The sequence below is a fragment of the Syngnathus floridae genome, chromosome 5 (genome assembly GCF_059516105.1).
Source record: "Syngnathus floridae isolate MCC-2025c chromosome 5, RoL_Sflo_1.0, whole genome shotgun sequence".
In the NCBI taxonomy this organism is placed as follows: domain Eukaryota; kingdom Metazoa; phylum Chordata; class Actinopteri; order Syngnathiformes; family Syngnathidae; genus Syngnathus; species Syngnathus floridae.
In genome coordinates this window covers 1,199,835-1,215,311 of record NC_142417.1, presented here as the reverse complement: position 1 = coordinate 1,215,311, position 15,477 = coordinate 1,199,835, and the positions used below count along the sequence as shown (strand labels likewise).

The following is a 15,477-nucleotide window of genomic DNA, read 5'->3' as shown; positions in this document are numbered from 1 at the left end:
GCCTCCAACCTTTTTTTTTTTTTTTTTAATCCTCGGGTCGTTTTAGTTTTGGGGAATTATGATTTTTTTTTTTTTACCAGAATATTTTTTTAAGTTTTAGTTTTGTTACTTTTCGTTAACTATAATAACCTTGCATTGGAACACACTATTTTATTATAATGGGTAAAATAAAGATTGTCACCAAAGCAGCACTTAACAACAAAGCATATGTTTATTTCAGTAACATCCTCATAAAAAAAAAAATGCCAGGTATCCATGTTGAAACAAAAACTGAAAAAAGTTTGCCCAGTAGATGTACAAAATGACTTATGTTTCACTATAATTAGTTTTTTGTTTAATCTCTAAAACCCTCTATCATGAATTTGCCCTTTTCAAACAGTAGAGTGGTTACAAGGCCACACATATTCACACGCACACGCTTATCAGTCACTCATTGGCACGTATCAATGCTCAGTGGGGGAGCCCTGCTCACATCCAAAAGGCCTCTCGAAGGGGTACACTCAACAAAAACCACAGCAGCTAAAATATATCCAACAAACTACTGTATGGCCCAGGGAATTTTGTTACATTCCGCTGCATATGTATATTTAATAAGGCTTATTTTATTGTGTATATCCGTTGCTCTCGTGGCCTGCACTTTAAACACCTCCGCATACTGTAGACATTCACTCAAAAGGTGCTTCTCTCCTCATAACCTCAGGCGGTTTTCCAGTTAAACAACAAAATGTATAGGCAAAAGCGCATCAAACTATCTGCAAATGACTTTTGTTTAAATATGCATGGGAATATGCCATGTTGTTTTGCACAGCGAACCCTCATCGGCTTTGTTTACTACACGTTGGCGCTTTCTCGGTCGCGACGGTATTTGAATTGATTTATCCAGAGTGTGTCTCGTTCCAGTTTTGCTACCCATCCGACATGATTTGAATTGTTTTTCGTGTTTGCGACGAATGCACCGCACCCTTCCCACTAATGAGATTCCTGTTCTCATTTATTAAACGATAAAATAATATAGTTGCTTGATTTGTGTTTTCATTTGCTATTCCTAGCCTTATTTCAAAAAGGTCCATTAGGTGACTTTGGCCTGTTTTTTTTTTTTTGTTTTTTTTGTTTTGTTTTTAAATAAAAGTGCATTGACTTATTGGCCCAAACTCACACACCCGCACAACATTCCACTAACAACATCTACGCCATTGTTAATAAATTAAAGTTCAGCAGTTCACATTCATCAGCCAGTTGTGTGTTTGTCTAGTTCACATTGGTTCACTGGAGTCCTGTGGCTTGTTTGAGCAGCTCCAGGTCCCGCCGCGTCTGCTGAGCCGCGGATGGCGGACAGCCGTATGCTTGGAGAGCGAGCGGCAAGAAGCGCTCAAGCGAGCCCAGGACGTGGTCACCTTGGCCCGCCTGGAGACACACCCACGGAGGGGGGGAGGCGCTGCCCTGGAATGCCCACAGTGCCACACTCTCTGCGGAAAGAAACGGATTAGTCTTTTGTGAAGCTACCACAGACTAGCGATAGTCGTCACCGCCTCAAACCTTTATTGTGCAAGTCGGCCTCCTTGGCCAAACCGAAGGGGGTGAGATATTGAGCGACGTCGGGCAGACCCTCGGGCTGGCCTCGTGTTGCCATCAGTACGATAGACCTGTTCATCAGGACGACAAACAAGTCAGCAACATTCCTTGCAGACTAAAGTCAACGTTAGGTTTCCACACGCGCCTCTTTGGTATTCTGGTCGTTAGGTGCTGCTTCATGTTGGCATCCATCTTGGTAAATGACGCCTTCTGGGCGACTTTTCCAGAGCAGGCGTCCACCGACACCACGAGATAGCCAGGCTGAGTGAAGGGTATCATCTCGTCATTTACCTGATGGAATGAAAAAACGTAGCTTCTCATGGAAGATTTCCACCCCAATGCGATGCGTGCCACATAATAAATATCTGCTCACAGCAATGAAGGACATGTTGTCTCCTCTTTTCTGCTCCCTCACACTGAGAGATTTGACTTGCGTCTGGAGGTAGGACGTCCACGGCTCACTGGTAAATACACGCTGAGGAAAAACACAATGAATGAAAATCATGTGACAGTGATCGCAGATTTTGGGGGAGTTTTTTCACCTTAACACATGACACCATCAGACAAATCATAAAACAGTCAACTGAAAATCCCTAATAATAAAACAATTCGATCCCAAAATATTTGAAAGTGGAACAATTCGATTCAGTTCATTTCGATGCACTCATTTCGTACACATAAACAAACCTGTTGGGCTCCACAGTCCAGGCAGGGTTGCGTGTCCAAGGCCGGCATCGGGACGACGGCTGAGGGGGATTTGGCATACTTGGGGTAGGCCTTGCTGGTGCAGTTGCACGTCCGTTGCGAAGATGTAGTGGCCATGACTTTGACTCTCTCGCAGCCTTTGACCGAACAGTAGCTGTGACCTTCACGAGCGTGGCGGGCTCGCAGGTACAGCCACAGCAAGCTGGTGGCAACAAAATGGTAGAGTTTGGACATAATTACAGTCAAATTCCACCTATTGAGCACATTACCGTCTTTATTTAAGCTTTACAGGAAAAAAAAAGCCTCGAGTTGTCTTCGCTTACCCGACATTTTGGTCAAAGTAGTACTTCCTTTCCAACGGTCTGGACTCTAAATCAGCCAGAGAGAAGACGGGCCCGTAGTCGGTGATGTCATCAAAAGTGTTGCTCTGTCTGTCGTTAATGTCGGCAACAATCTGGAAGGTGGTCTCCGGCGGGTAGCACAGTCCAAACAGCACCCAATCATCTCTAATGGAAAGAAAAACAATGAAGGGCTCTTCCACTCAATGGGATAAGGTACAAAGATGATTTTTCAAACATCAAAACAATCGCTTTGACACCTCAGACACACGTTCATGGTCTCACTTGTCAAAGTTGATGAGGGAGAGGACGACCTCTCGAGGTGCCTGTCCGTTCCAATGCAACGTGTAGCTCTTGCTCATCATCAGAACGGGCTGATACTGCTGCGAGGGGGCCCCCTGGCTGTTAATCCCCCTCAGAATCAGAGGAGCCGCGGGATACTCGTCTCTGTTGATGGACAGAATGAGGCTGGGAGCACCCTGGGTCTGGATATACACCTGAAGAAGAGCGAGGAAGAGCGTGTATTACAAAACAGCGCATAACCTTTGAAATAAAGTGTGGGTGCTGTACCTGAGAGTAGCGGCCGCTACATATCACTCCATTCCACGGAGGTTCGCTAACACAGCTAGGATGTTGGATTAGGTAATTGTCAGCCCTGCCCACGTAGGTGTCCTTGTAGCCTGTCACTGAGCCGTCCACATCATGGAAGATTGAGTTCTTATCTCCATCCAGGTCGTTCTCCTCAAACCATTGCCCGGGACGACCAAAAAACGACCGTAGACCAACCTGAGGATGGCATACGGAGGGATGGCGGTTGTGGGATTTCGTGAGGAAATGTAAAAGTGGAAGGAGAGAGGGCTCACGGTGGCGTGGAAGCGGAGGTGGGACATGTTGTTTCGTGGGGTGAGTTGCCAGGTGTTCTTCAGGCTGAAGCCCACTGCGGTGGTGTAACGCTCGGGCGTGGGGATGAAATTGCGGAATGTGCTGCGGGTCAGCCGCACCGGGCCGTCGTAGATCTGGAAGCCTCGGATCGGGAAAGTTCTAAAAGAAAGAAAGAAAAGAAAAAAAAAAATTATCACAAAAGCCATTTTCTCAAAATTAAAAAAAAAAGATACATTTTACAGTATATTTTTATTTTTCATTATAGTCACAATAGCATCGTACTTAGTTGCGTCAGAGACACTAAAGTAAAAAAAGATGTCAAGAAGAATATGACTAAAGTTATGTCACCATTAATTGAATACAATGTTTTATGGGCGATGGCTTTATAATTTGGATCCCCTTAACTTCCCTTCCGGGGATAATGGAGGAAACCATGACATCAACCTCATTAGAAATTCGACACTAGAAAAAAAAAGAAAAGGCAGCATTTGTGATGAAGTCATCAAAATGCAGCCATGAGTCATGTCACTCGAGCAAACTACGTGCGTGCTTAAAAAAAAGCACTTCCTTTTTTCACAAGCTCACGCAAAAGTCCTTTTCTATATCCTTCACCCATTTTTTTTTAAATCTTTTGAAATACTTGACCTGTTTCTCGGGAGAGTCCTATTCTTCCCATCGGTCCCTCCTAAGCCCCAGTATTTATTCTGTCCTCCGTTGGTGCCCAGGTTTCGACTTTCTCCCACAAACAGAGACTGCGTCACCTCCTGACTGGAGCCCTCGTCGCTCGGGTAGCTGCCGTCACTGCCACGAGAGCCAGGTAAGAAATATAAAATACAAACCAAAAAGTTTGGCCTCTGTCTGCAGCTGGGATTCTCAACAGACAAACGTGGTGAGGAAATGAAGAAAACAGCTGGTTGAGGTCTGATACCAGTTCCCATATGTACGCACCTGGCAAAGGATAATCCCACTCCATTGTCTGCAAAGCTGTTCACGAGGACAAAACAAATGACTTGATGTAAATGTCTGGATTTTTAGCATTCCAACATTGGTCACAGTATTTCCACAGGGGTGATGATTCTCGCCTCACCTAGAATTCTGGATGACGATGTCGCCGCCTCGTATCCACGCCCCCATGTCGTTGTTCTTGAAGGAGATCAGCGCTTCGATGACCGCCGCTACCCGCGGTTGGTTCGGATCGGCATTCCGGTGAGGTCGGAATCTGACGAGTACAAACTCGTGTTACCGTCTTTCCACTGACATTCCGTCTCATCATTCATCTGCTTTCGACGACCTCGGATTTCTCTCTGCGAGGAGCCTGCTTTTGCTGTGCCCTGTGGGTGGCGTTTTTTTTTCTTTTTTCTCATTTGGGGCGGTGTGGTGAAGTTATTCATAGATTTGTAATGGACTGCCAAATAAGATTATGAGTGACTATTTTGGCCATAACGGCAGCCATCAAGAAAAGAAGGACCCTTGTGATATCTTCGCGTGTAGCGTTAATACAGAGCACACATTTGAACATTTCCAATTTCAGCTCAAATTCAGCATGGCCAACAGTCCCCAGCGGATGCCGAGGATTTTTCCGTTTGGGGAAGAGAGGACACTGTATGTGCGAAAACTTGTTATTTCTGTCAACACAAACTTGTCAGGACCTCCACCGAAACGCAACACTGTAGTAATACGATCGTCCACACACCCACAGGTAAGGCCGTAGAAAATATGCTGCTTCTAATAAGAGCTATTAATAACTCCAGGCACGCAGACAAAATTAAATAGGTCAAAAATTTACCTTTGGGAAGAAAACTTTCCCCTCCACAAGAAATAACAAAGATACAAATGAGATTCTTAATAATATAACACACCTGGCACTGTTGTCCAGACACAGATATTCTCTCGGGTCGGCAGCACTCGCATTGGAGGTCTTCACTCCTTTATCAATAAACAGCCCGGCCTGCAAGGTGACCAGACAATGGCAATTATTGACCAGTAGTAGATTTCAGTAAGCCAATTGACTTCCAGAGCTCACACAAGACCTCTTGTGAATTTGTATATATACATACCTAATAAGATAATTCATTTTGTATGGTTTAAATGTATCTGAATGTGTGTGTTGGGGAGAAGAAAACATGCTGTGTGTCAATCCTGTGGTTTGTGCCGAAGTATAGTCGGGCTGCTTCCTCTCGCTCGCTCTCTCTCTCTCGCTCGCTCTCAGAGCGGACAAAGAAGTCACAGTTCACCTGACGACTGCTGTCTGTCTTCACACAACAGAGAGGCTTGTTCTCCAGCCAGTTTCTGTGTGTGTGTGCGTGCGTGTGTGTGTACAACAACCAAGCAAGTCAGCAGAGGACCGCGTGCTTCACGTAAATACATCGTTTTCTATCACCGTAAAATACCTTCCCCATTTCACACCAAAAATGTTGAGATGGAACTTCATATTCATTTCATTGCGATATATCGGCCACATCTTTTATCATCAAATAACTTCATGTAACAGCAAAATATGTGAGCTTGCTGTAAACACAAAAGGAAATTCAAATTCTAACTTTAAAGATTCGAATCCTAATTTAAGCAGAAGTAATACGCACACATTAAATACAAGAGCAACATACCAAAATTATGTAAACCCAATAAAAAATAAAAAATAAACTTGCGTATTTTAAGACCTATGTGCTCTTAATGAGCATACCAAAGGCAACGTTGACCCACTTATTAATTTTACAATTATTTTCCTTGGGCTACCTTAAAATTGGAGTGAACGCGGTTGTTGTAGAAAATCCCCAGAGGGGTAAGTTCTGCTTTTGTCTCCGGTACCAAGCCATGAGAGTCTCCTGTGGAGGAACTGTGGAACACAAACCAGATGCCAGCATCCTGGAACAAAAAAGATAACGGCATACATTACAATCGTGGCTGCTTGAGATCATCAAGGATCACCGGGTAGACTCTACCCGGTGATCCTTCATGATCATCTACCCGGTAGAGCATTCTAGATGAAAATATCCTCCACCTGGGAGAACATGACATGTAGACCCCCTTCTGTTTTATTTGATTAAAGCCCACAACCGTGTAATCACAGCAAATCCGGGAAAAAAAAACTCTTAAGTCCTTTTTTATTGACGGATCAATTTGTTACACGCGGAAAATGATTCACCACAGGGATCTTTTCTTTTATGTAGCGATCTTGATGTAATTACCTGAGAACCAGCAGCAGCATTGCTGATAAGATTGTTGTTGGGGTTAGCGATCCAGAAGGTGGAAACCGCCCTGGAAAACAATCAAAGCTTATTAAAAGCGAGTCACATGGGAAACGAGCAGACTATGAAATCGGTGATCTTTCGTAAACATTCCCCGATAATCTCGCTCTCCAGCATAAACCTCGGACAGGAACAGCCCGGCCAAAACACACACGTGCACGCTGCTGGAACCAGACGTCGGAGGTTCTCTCACAGTGGCACTTCTCTGACTGTGACAGAAAAACATCCGGTCTGGAGGAGTGGATGTTTTTGCACAGATAAAAGCTGGGTCCCTCGCGAGGAATTTGGATCTTCTGTTGTCTATCAAAGTGCGACCGCACCATCTTGAAATTCCCACAGCTTACTTGCACTCGGTGCTGGGGGAGGGAGTGTAGCCTTGGTGGACTTTGTCCTTAATACTGAGGCAGAGGCTCTCGTTGCGGTCGGTGGGCAGCTGAGTACCGGGTCGGGTCAGCAGGCCTAAGTTGTGGAAGAAAGTGTTGCGCTGCTCGATGCCGTCCTCCAGGAAGAAGCAGTGGCCCAGGGTGTCGTAGCCCACTGTGTTCTTCACCTGATCAGGACGCACAACACATGTCAACAGGTCGCATACACTTCATTTATTTCATAATATCCCCATTTTTTGTTGTTAAACTGAAGCCGTGCGACAGATGAAAAACGCACAGCCTCCGGTTGCCGTCTTGTCAGGAAGTCATTATCTCCAATTGTCTTGTTCAAGGTTCATCGAGGGGTGTTTTAGTGCATCACTAATTGTTTCTGACTTCCTCTCTTGCGCAAACAACCAGCTGGTAAACCGTCACAGATGACGGCGGAGTTACCGCAAAGTGGTTTCTGATTAGCGCTGAGGGAAATTTGCCTGGCAATCGCTCGCGGCGGAATGTTGACAGGAAAGCTCGGTGGATGACTCGGACATGGGAACGAGTTTAGATTGGAGTAGCAAACACCTTTCGTACTTTCCATTTCCTCGACGCTTAACAAAAGCCAAATGAAATGATGACCCACTGACGTCGAAGCTTCTCCAAGTACTGACCAGCAAGCCGTTGGTGGCGTGGATGGTGACGCAACGCGAGAAGGAGTGGTGGATGGAGAGGCCGTCCACATAGGTGGGCTCCCAATAGCCTCCCTTCTGGTCCACGTCGCCACACATGTGAAAGTGGACCGGGTAGCGACTTCTCTCTCTCTGCTGGCCCATGTTCTTCAGTTCCACATAAGACAGATGCACCGAGGAGAAGTTTCCAAAGATCTGGCGTCATGGAGGGGGCAATGAGATGATTGTGTGTTACAAACGTAGACCACATTGAAGGCTAATTATTATTATTATTATTACAAAAACCACACATTTGTAATAATAAAGGGGAAAAAAAACACTCGAGGAGGTCTTTGGTCTGTGTGTGTGCATGTACTGGGACGGCGTAATCCACATGGTCTGGTTTTTGTTAAGGAGGGTTCGGTACAGCCTTTAAGTCAACTGAAACTCGCCGACAGCTCGTGCTCTCAGTTTTGCTGACACACACATGCACAATGACACATTAGTGAATGCGGTTTGTGTTTGGCAACATTTTTTGTCACAGTGGATTAGGAATTCAATTGAATTGTGTGCAGTAGAAGTTGATATCCAGATGTTCTTATTTTTGCCTTTTAAATATTCTCCCTGTTTGTAGGAAATTGATCTATGATTTTAAGCCTTTTTCGTATTTTTCCCCACATTGGATATGTAAGTTTTACAAATATTTAGAGTACCACTGGGAACTCAGGTGCATAAGACATTAAGATGAGCAGCTTCCGGGTGGATATTTCCAGATGGAGTATACGTACAAAAAGGACAAAGGAGAAAAATGCTCACCTTGATGTGGCCTCCATAAGTGTCGTGGCTGTAGAACTGACACAAATTATTTCCGTAGCAGGAGTTTTCCATTTCTCCGTAGATGAGGATGTTCCTGGAGAGCAGCGCCACCTCAGCACGCATGTCGACTCCGTCCGTGATTTCGCCGACGTGGTTGTAAAGAGGCTTGCCTGCACACACACAATTGTAAAATTAGCAACACAGTTAATACATTGTAAAAAAAAAACATTAGCGTGAATCGCCCGTATCACATAACAGATCGTATTCCAAAGAGTTCCATTAAAATGTTTGCCGCCCACCGCAAAAACGTGCTTAGCCGCAGCCGCACCTCACAGCGACGACCTCTGTTAAAATAATATACAGTTGGAAGAGAAAACTGCTGAGAGGCTTGTGAAAATATAAATCAGCTCCCAATGTGCTTGTGTCCACGGGGTACTGTTGGCAAGCATAACGCAGAGTAGCTGCTTGGTTTGAATAGTGACTCGAAAGTCCAGACGGGCGCTTTATCACATCCTTTTCTGCAGGAAGGGAGTTGTTCTTTGCTGACAATGGAGGAATGTTTGGGTCGGAATATTTGGATGTGGTGGAAAAAAAGAAAAGGACAAAAGAAGAGCTTTTGTGTCTTGTGCAAAAAAGAAAAAAACTGTTTTTGCTTTGAAGCGGGCTTTGTCTCACCTTGTATTCGGACTTGCCTGCTGGTGCAATGAGGGCAGGGCAGGAGGGTAAACTCTTCAGCTTGATGCATGGAATAATCAGTACTGGCGATAACGATTCGATTGCCGGGTTGCCAGGTCGGCTGGACCTCGTCCTGGAGATTCAGCACCACCTGGTCCACCGCATCCACCTGAAAGCCTGAGATTGGGACACCTAGAAAAGGAACATTTTAAAAAGAATCATATTATCATGTGATATTTTTCTGCAACACATCACACTTAAAAAAAAAAAAAAAGGAACGCAGGCGGTTCCATTCGGTCGCGCTAAATACACAGCTCAAAGGTCACTGATTTGAAAGGCTCGTATTTATCATGACGATATGGTCACAAAGACCGAATGTTACTTAAGTCAGTCATCTGACACACCTCGTTTTCGACCTTTGTACCCGTTTACACAATGCTGAAGAAAAATCCATCACCAAGTTCAAAAATCCTATAGGGTTGACTTTTTTGTTTTACCTTTATCCAAGGTTGTTTTCAAAACCGAAATATGATATATTGGCAAAATGGGCGTCACAGAATTGGTATGGATTCCTCACCACTTTTCCACTCGCTGTAGGACGAGACAGAGAAGCGCACGCCGTTGACGGTGGTGAAGTTCCGCCTCCCCACAGCTCTCCCTCCAGTGTCGTGGTTTTCGTGTTCCCTAACGTCCTCCGAGCACGACGCGTTACCGCCGCCCACTACGGACACCAAAGCCCACGCTTGCCTGCGGAGATCAGGGGGAGAGGAGAAAAGAAATGTTTTTTTTCGAAATCTGTCAAAATGGAAAATGATTGTTTGAAATCTACCAAGATGAAATCATACAAATGGTGGCGCCCAAAGGGTGTGGATGGATGCAAGGGGGTGTGATCCCATCACAAATATTTTATTTTTGTCCCCATTCCAAGCACATGTTAAAACTTTGCGTCTTACAGATGACCATAGTTCCTCAATCATCTATTTGAGGACTATCCCTGAACTAGTCATGGCCAATTTTTGATCCCATCAAAGTTTTCTGTTGGAAAATACAAAAAAAGGTAAACAACCCTGTGAAATAATAATCATTTCTGGAGGATGAAAGCGGTACACGCACAAACCGGATCCATCTGGGGACTTAAATCGTTCTGTCGAGTGGAGATCTTCCCGGGGGGGAAAGAACCTTTCACCTTGCGCCCTATGCGAGTAGCGATAAAAGCGCAAGCGGGAAGCAGAGGGAGGGAGCGAGCGGACGGCGCACTTTTCCTTTCCGCCTCGGCCACCGGCTGCTCTTCGCAGCCTTTAAACAAGCTCATTATTGCTGGGTGTGTGAAAGTGTCAAAGCGCTCTCCTGGGACACAAAAACATTAAATACAAAGAAGGATAGTCTACTTTCATTTCCAAAACAACTTAGAGCTCATATTCTGTCCCAAAAATAATATTTATTTGTCTTTTTACTCGCCCTGTTTTGAAATATGAAACAGAGTGAAAGTATTTTGCCGTTGAAATGGATCCAAAATTTCAAGACAATGTCGCACAAGTTGATTGTGTTAGCGTTCGCCTGCGCCGCACTATTTGTTCAAGTGGTCATAGTCCAACTCACTCATGTCGATTTAATGCCTGGAATATTTCTCAGACTGAACGGCACACTAATACATTTCAGATGGAGGTACGGATTAAGATGAAATCCCTTCAATTCATAAAATGTGTGCAGTTGTGCGCACACACGCACGGCCTCTATCATTTGAAGCGCTGTGTTGTGGATTTAGGTCGATTTGTGCAAAGACCTCTGCGTTGGCTCGGTACCCTGAGGTGAAACGTGACACTGGAGAATCTGTCTTTGCGCTCAACCTGTCTTGCCAAGTGAGGACCGAGCCGTGTCCGACTACAAATAATACCAGATTTAACCCTAGTGGAAGAAACATGTGTTTGTGGGTGTTGTGGACTATAAACAACTATAAACATTTCTGTCCTTCAAAAAAAGGAGTGATCGACACTCCATTTCCTGAAGTCTTTTTTTTTTTTCACAAATCCTGGAAACTTTACGGCCATAACCTGGTTATCCGCCGTGTGCTTCCTCTCTGGGTAGAAATTTTGAGAAAACAGGAAGAGAAATAGCATGGTAGAATCCCAAATGGGAAAAGAGCATTAGTAAAGAACAAAGAATTGTTGTTGGTTGTCTACGTAAAGAAGTGTCAAAAGGTTTCAAACAAAAGCACATCAGCAAAGCAATTTTCCAGAGCTACTGAAGCTCAAGGTTGGATTTTTTTTCTGACGCACCATCCGACAAGAATCTTTGGTCCTGAATGCGTCATGAACCCAAAGTGGGTTCAGGCAACACGCCTCCTCACCTGTACTTGAGATCGTGGACGTATCTGCTGCCGAGCGTCTCTTCGAAGGCCACCTTGGTTTCATCCAGAAGACTTTTGACGGCCGAGTCGCCGACGGCGAGAGTGACGATGCGACCCGCCGGCAGGGACCGGAGCAGCTGGGTGAGCCGGCGACTGTCGTTTTTGGATTCGTGGGTGTCGTAACGTTGACTGAGCAGGATGTCGGCCGTGTCCTGGTCCACCACGCGCAGGTTGATGCCTCTGCTGAAATTGCGCTGGAAAGTGTGGTCCCCTGTGGTCAGGCCGGAGGCAGGCACGGTTTTGGTCAACAGAGACCAGGCGACCCGCTCTTGGCCGTGGAGCTCGAGCGTTCCGCCGCTCATGACGCCAATGAACTTGCGGCCGAGACCGGGTACTTCGGGGACGTCCTTGTCGTCGGAGCGACCCGTCAGGGCGATGACGGCGTGGGAACGGTAGCGACATTTGGCTGCGCCGATGTATAGGGCTCCGCCATTTTCAATCAGGATATGTCCCGTTCTCAAGGTTATGTTTTTAGAGCCGTCTTTGTGATCGGCAAACACGACCCGACCTAGGAGAAGACAATTAACCAATCGGTCAAGCCCAGTTACCTAAGTGATTGCCCAATAAGTCATCATTGGTAGTAATCGAAAGCATCTGCGCGTGCCGCTCCTTGGGCTCCTTACCTCCCGATCGGATGGTGAGTGAACGGAAAGTAGCAGAAGCCTCCAATCGAAACAAATCCCCCCTCGTCACGATAATGGCTTTGCCCGGCTGGTGGCCTGGGTTCCAGTCACTCAGGGACGGGTTGTGATCAGGACAATTGGCTGAAAAAGGATACGGCTGCACATTATCTTATGAAGGAATTTATGACGTATTCATAATACTACAATGGCTTACAGTAACACTGAATCGATTATTTTTGTCTTTTTCAGGTTGATGTGAAATATTTGAGACTTACCATCTAAAATATCACCGCTAGTGAGACTGAGTATAAGTATGAGGCTGAAGAAGAAAGCCCCCGCAGACACCCCGAAGCAGATGAGCGTGTTTTTTCTCAGCCGGAGGCTCTGAGCACACTCCCGGCTCTGGTTCTCCTCCGACAAGCCGAAGGTGGCTTGTTGATTCGGAGGCAGGCCGTGAGTTTTGACGGGTGGCGACGGTGGGGCTTTGGCCGGCGGGGGCGAGCGGACCGGAGCCACCCGCCCGGGGACGTAGCCCGGGGAGCGCTGGTGGTTGCCTTTGGGGGGGGCCGCAAAGACCGGGAAGCGGCTTGGACCATCACTTGGCATGGTCGTTACGTCTGCTGACGCCTGCTGCTATCTGAAAGGAAACAAAAACACCGAGATGGAGGTTTAGACAAACAATAGACATTCAACACTTTGAGCAAATGAGTCACTGAGGCGCTTTGGAAAAGATTTGGAAAAGTGTGGCAAAGAAAAAAAACAGCATGGAAACGTTTTTGCAATAGCGTTGCGTGCAGACTTAATTTGAGTCACATTTTTGTGTGCGCACTGAACGAACCCATCCGACGGAAATTTTATTAGTCCAGGGTAAAACAGTGAATCAAGAAAATAATACAGCGGGTCCTCATTTTTCATTTCCGATTGATGTGTGAGCCTGCAGTTACATGATTCCAGCCAAACTTCAAGACAGAGATTTTACTTTGACTTTTCTTTGTGATTGAATTTTTAGAGCCATGTGATTAATCATTTGCCCATTTGATTGCCAACCGGCCGCAACCTGTAAATGGAGGTCCCCTGTATAAAGTCGTATATCAAAGGAGGCGAGTGTAAAAGAAGTCAGACAGAAAAGGTCAAGAGTGAGGAAAAGACACTCAACAAGCTCATAAACGAATACATAAACCACAGGAGGAAAGAAAGAAAAAGATGTTTGCTTTTTAAATCAGCTGGCACACGGGTCGGGCGGCTACTATAATAAATTGTCTAAACACTATGTTACATCAAATATATCAACTGTAGCTGAACCAACGAAGGACTCAATTGCAGGAAATGCAATTCCAAGAAATTGAAATGCAAAACATCATTCATTGGCTGGTATGTGTCCAAAGTCCAAAAGGTGCTTGTAAAAATCATGGCCGATGACAACATTCCTGAAAGTATGTTGAAGCAGATGGCACCAATTACAGTCGGGCAACTTCCAGCTCTGCTTATATAACACAAAAGAGGAAAAGTAGCACAAAGTGGGCTCAGGCTGCACACACACACACACACACCCACGTCAGCATGTAGATGCAGGCATAGAATGAGCAAGTCATACACCTGCACACAAAAACGGAATCGGAGGAAATGACACTGCAGAAACAAAAAAGGCCTCTACACCACTATAGTGACATCAACTCCCAAATTTGAAACGTCATATTACTGTATTTTAACATTGGAGAGCGGCATGATTTTTTTTTCGGTATGTAATTTGGTGACAAACGTTTGAGAACCACTCATCAAAAATAAACTGGATTTATTCATATGCATTTCTACCTGTGAAAACAGGTCAGCTGCTCCTGTTGAGGTTGAAGCCCCAAAATTTCATTTCATCGCCTTGGACATGTCACTACTGTGCAAAAAGGCTGCAGAGTGCACACACAAGACTTCATGGATTTCCTGCTACTGAATATCAAACAGATGTGTGAGACAGACCCTCACACATTCCTCAGTTCCCCCCAACAAAAAGTAATTTTGCTACTTTGGCACTCCACATTCCTTGTGGTGGAAATTACAGCTGAGCTTGTGTGTTGTCTTTTGCAAGTCTGCAAATGGACAGAAACTAAAAGAATCTGCAATACGAATGAAATGTTTAATGATCTGTGGAGAGGACAGTACCGTACAGTGCTCTCTCCTCATTCTTGGCAAATTACACTCATCACTTATAAGGAAAGCGAGGGGGTTCCCTTTATGATTAAGCAGCAGTACAAGTTATTATTTATGATCGCTTTTGATCGCAATTCAAAATTACAGAGTCACTACTATGTCAACACAAAAGGAGGAAATTACAGAATGTTTACTAGCTTAGCGGAAGATTGTGCATTTTTTGACAGTTGGCTACAAGAATCTGACATGCACAGACAACACCGGGGAATCGCTGGGAAGTTTTCTCGTAGACAGGGGAAGTGTCAGCTTGGTCGGACCCCGCGCACCAGTTGACACAAGCGGACACAATGTGGAGCCTCTCCAGACGGCTTTGTGAGTTACCTTCGGTGGTGGTCGGGCTGTCCTTCTCCCGCTCCCGCTCTCGTCCATTCGCTCCGAAAGCCAACTTTGAGACGCACGAAATAGCTTCACCCTCGCTGTTGGCTGTCAGCGTGGCTTTTATATTCACCTTTTCTCCACATGGTCGATTTTTTTTATGGCTGATGATGGGCAGTCGTCCCCCACTAACCCGCCTCCGACGGTCAACCCCCTCAGCCGCCGAAAGGAGAGCGCCAGGCGCGGCTTGGGACAGGAAGTGATGATGCGTTGAGGGACAGTCGGCAGCATGACTAACCACGTAATAATGAAGTATACTATGCACTTAAGATAGTGACGCTATTTTAGGCACTAGTCAAGCATTTAAATTGTAGTTTTTGTGAAAGTCGCGAAGTTATAATGTTCGATGGTATCTTTTTTTAAAAACTGTTTTGTCCTTCTCTCCAAAGCGTTATGAACGTCTCAACAGGCCGTAGTGGAGCCCTTTGTGAAGAGGCGGGGCTCGTTTAAACCAATGCCACACTGCCACCTGCTGGAATAAATACAAAAGGACCTTGTTGTGGGCTTGCGATGAACGGTCGTTATTTAGTCATTAGGGTCCTTGGCATCCTTTTAACTGTAAAACATTTTGCTGTGTTGCATTCCTTTTATTTGACTGGGCAGAATAACG

General features: G+C 45.4%; 1 protein-coding gene across 1 annotated transcript; it reads right to left on the bottom strand.

Moving 5' to 3' along the window:
- Positions 1–192: 192 nt before the first annotated feature.
- cemip2 (cell migration inducing hyaluronidase 2) lies at positions 193–15,048 on the bottom strand. Its single transcript, XM_088375240.1, has 24 exons — positions 14,814–15,048; positions 12,566–12,927; positions 12,291–12,431; positions 11,608–12,175; positions 9,838–10,007; positions 9,261–9,452; positions 8,586–8,755; positions 7,773–7,985; positions 7,090–7,295; positions 6,686–6,755; positions 6,234–6,362; positions 5,357–5,445; positions 4,585–4,716; positions 4,446–4,481; positions 4,143–4,298; positions 3,479–3,656; positions 3,186–3,401; positions 2,901–3,112; positions 2,601–2,783; positions 2,260–2,479; positions 1,946–2,047; positions 1,718–1,863; positions 1,537–1,643; positions 193–1,466 (listed from the first exon to the last, which is right to left on the bottom strand). Exons 2-24 carry the CDS (start codon positions 12,894–12,896, stop codon positions 1,264–1,266), a joined length of 4,170 nt encoding a protein of 1,389 aa, XP_088231366.1. The 5' UTR covers positions 12,897–12,927; positions 14,814–15,048; the 3' UTR covers positions 193–1,263.
- Positions 15,049–15,477: the final 429 nt, after the last annotated feature.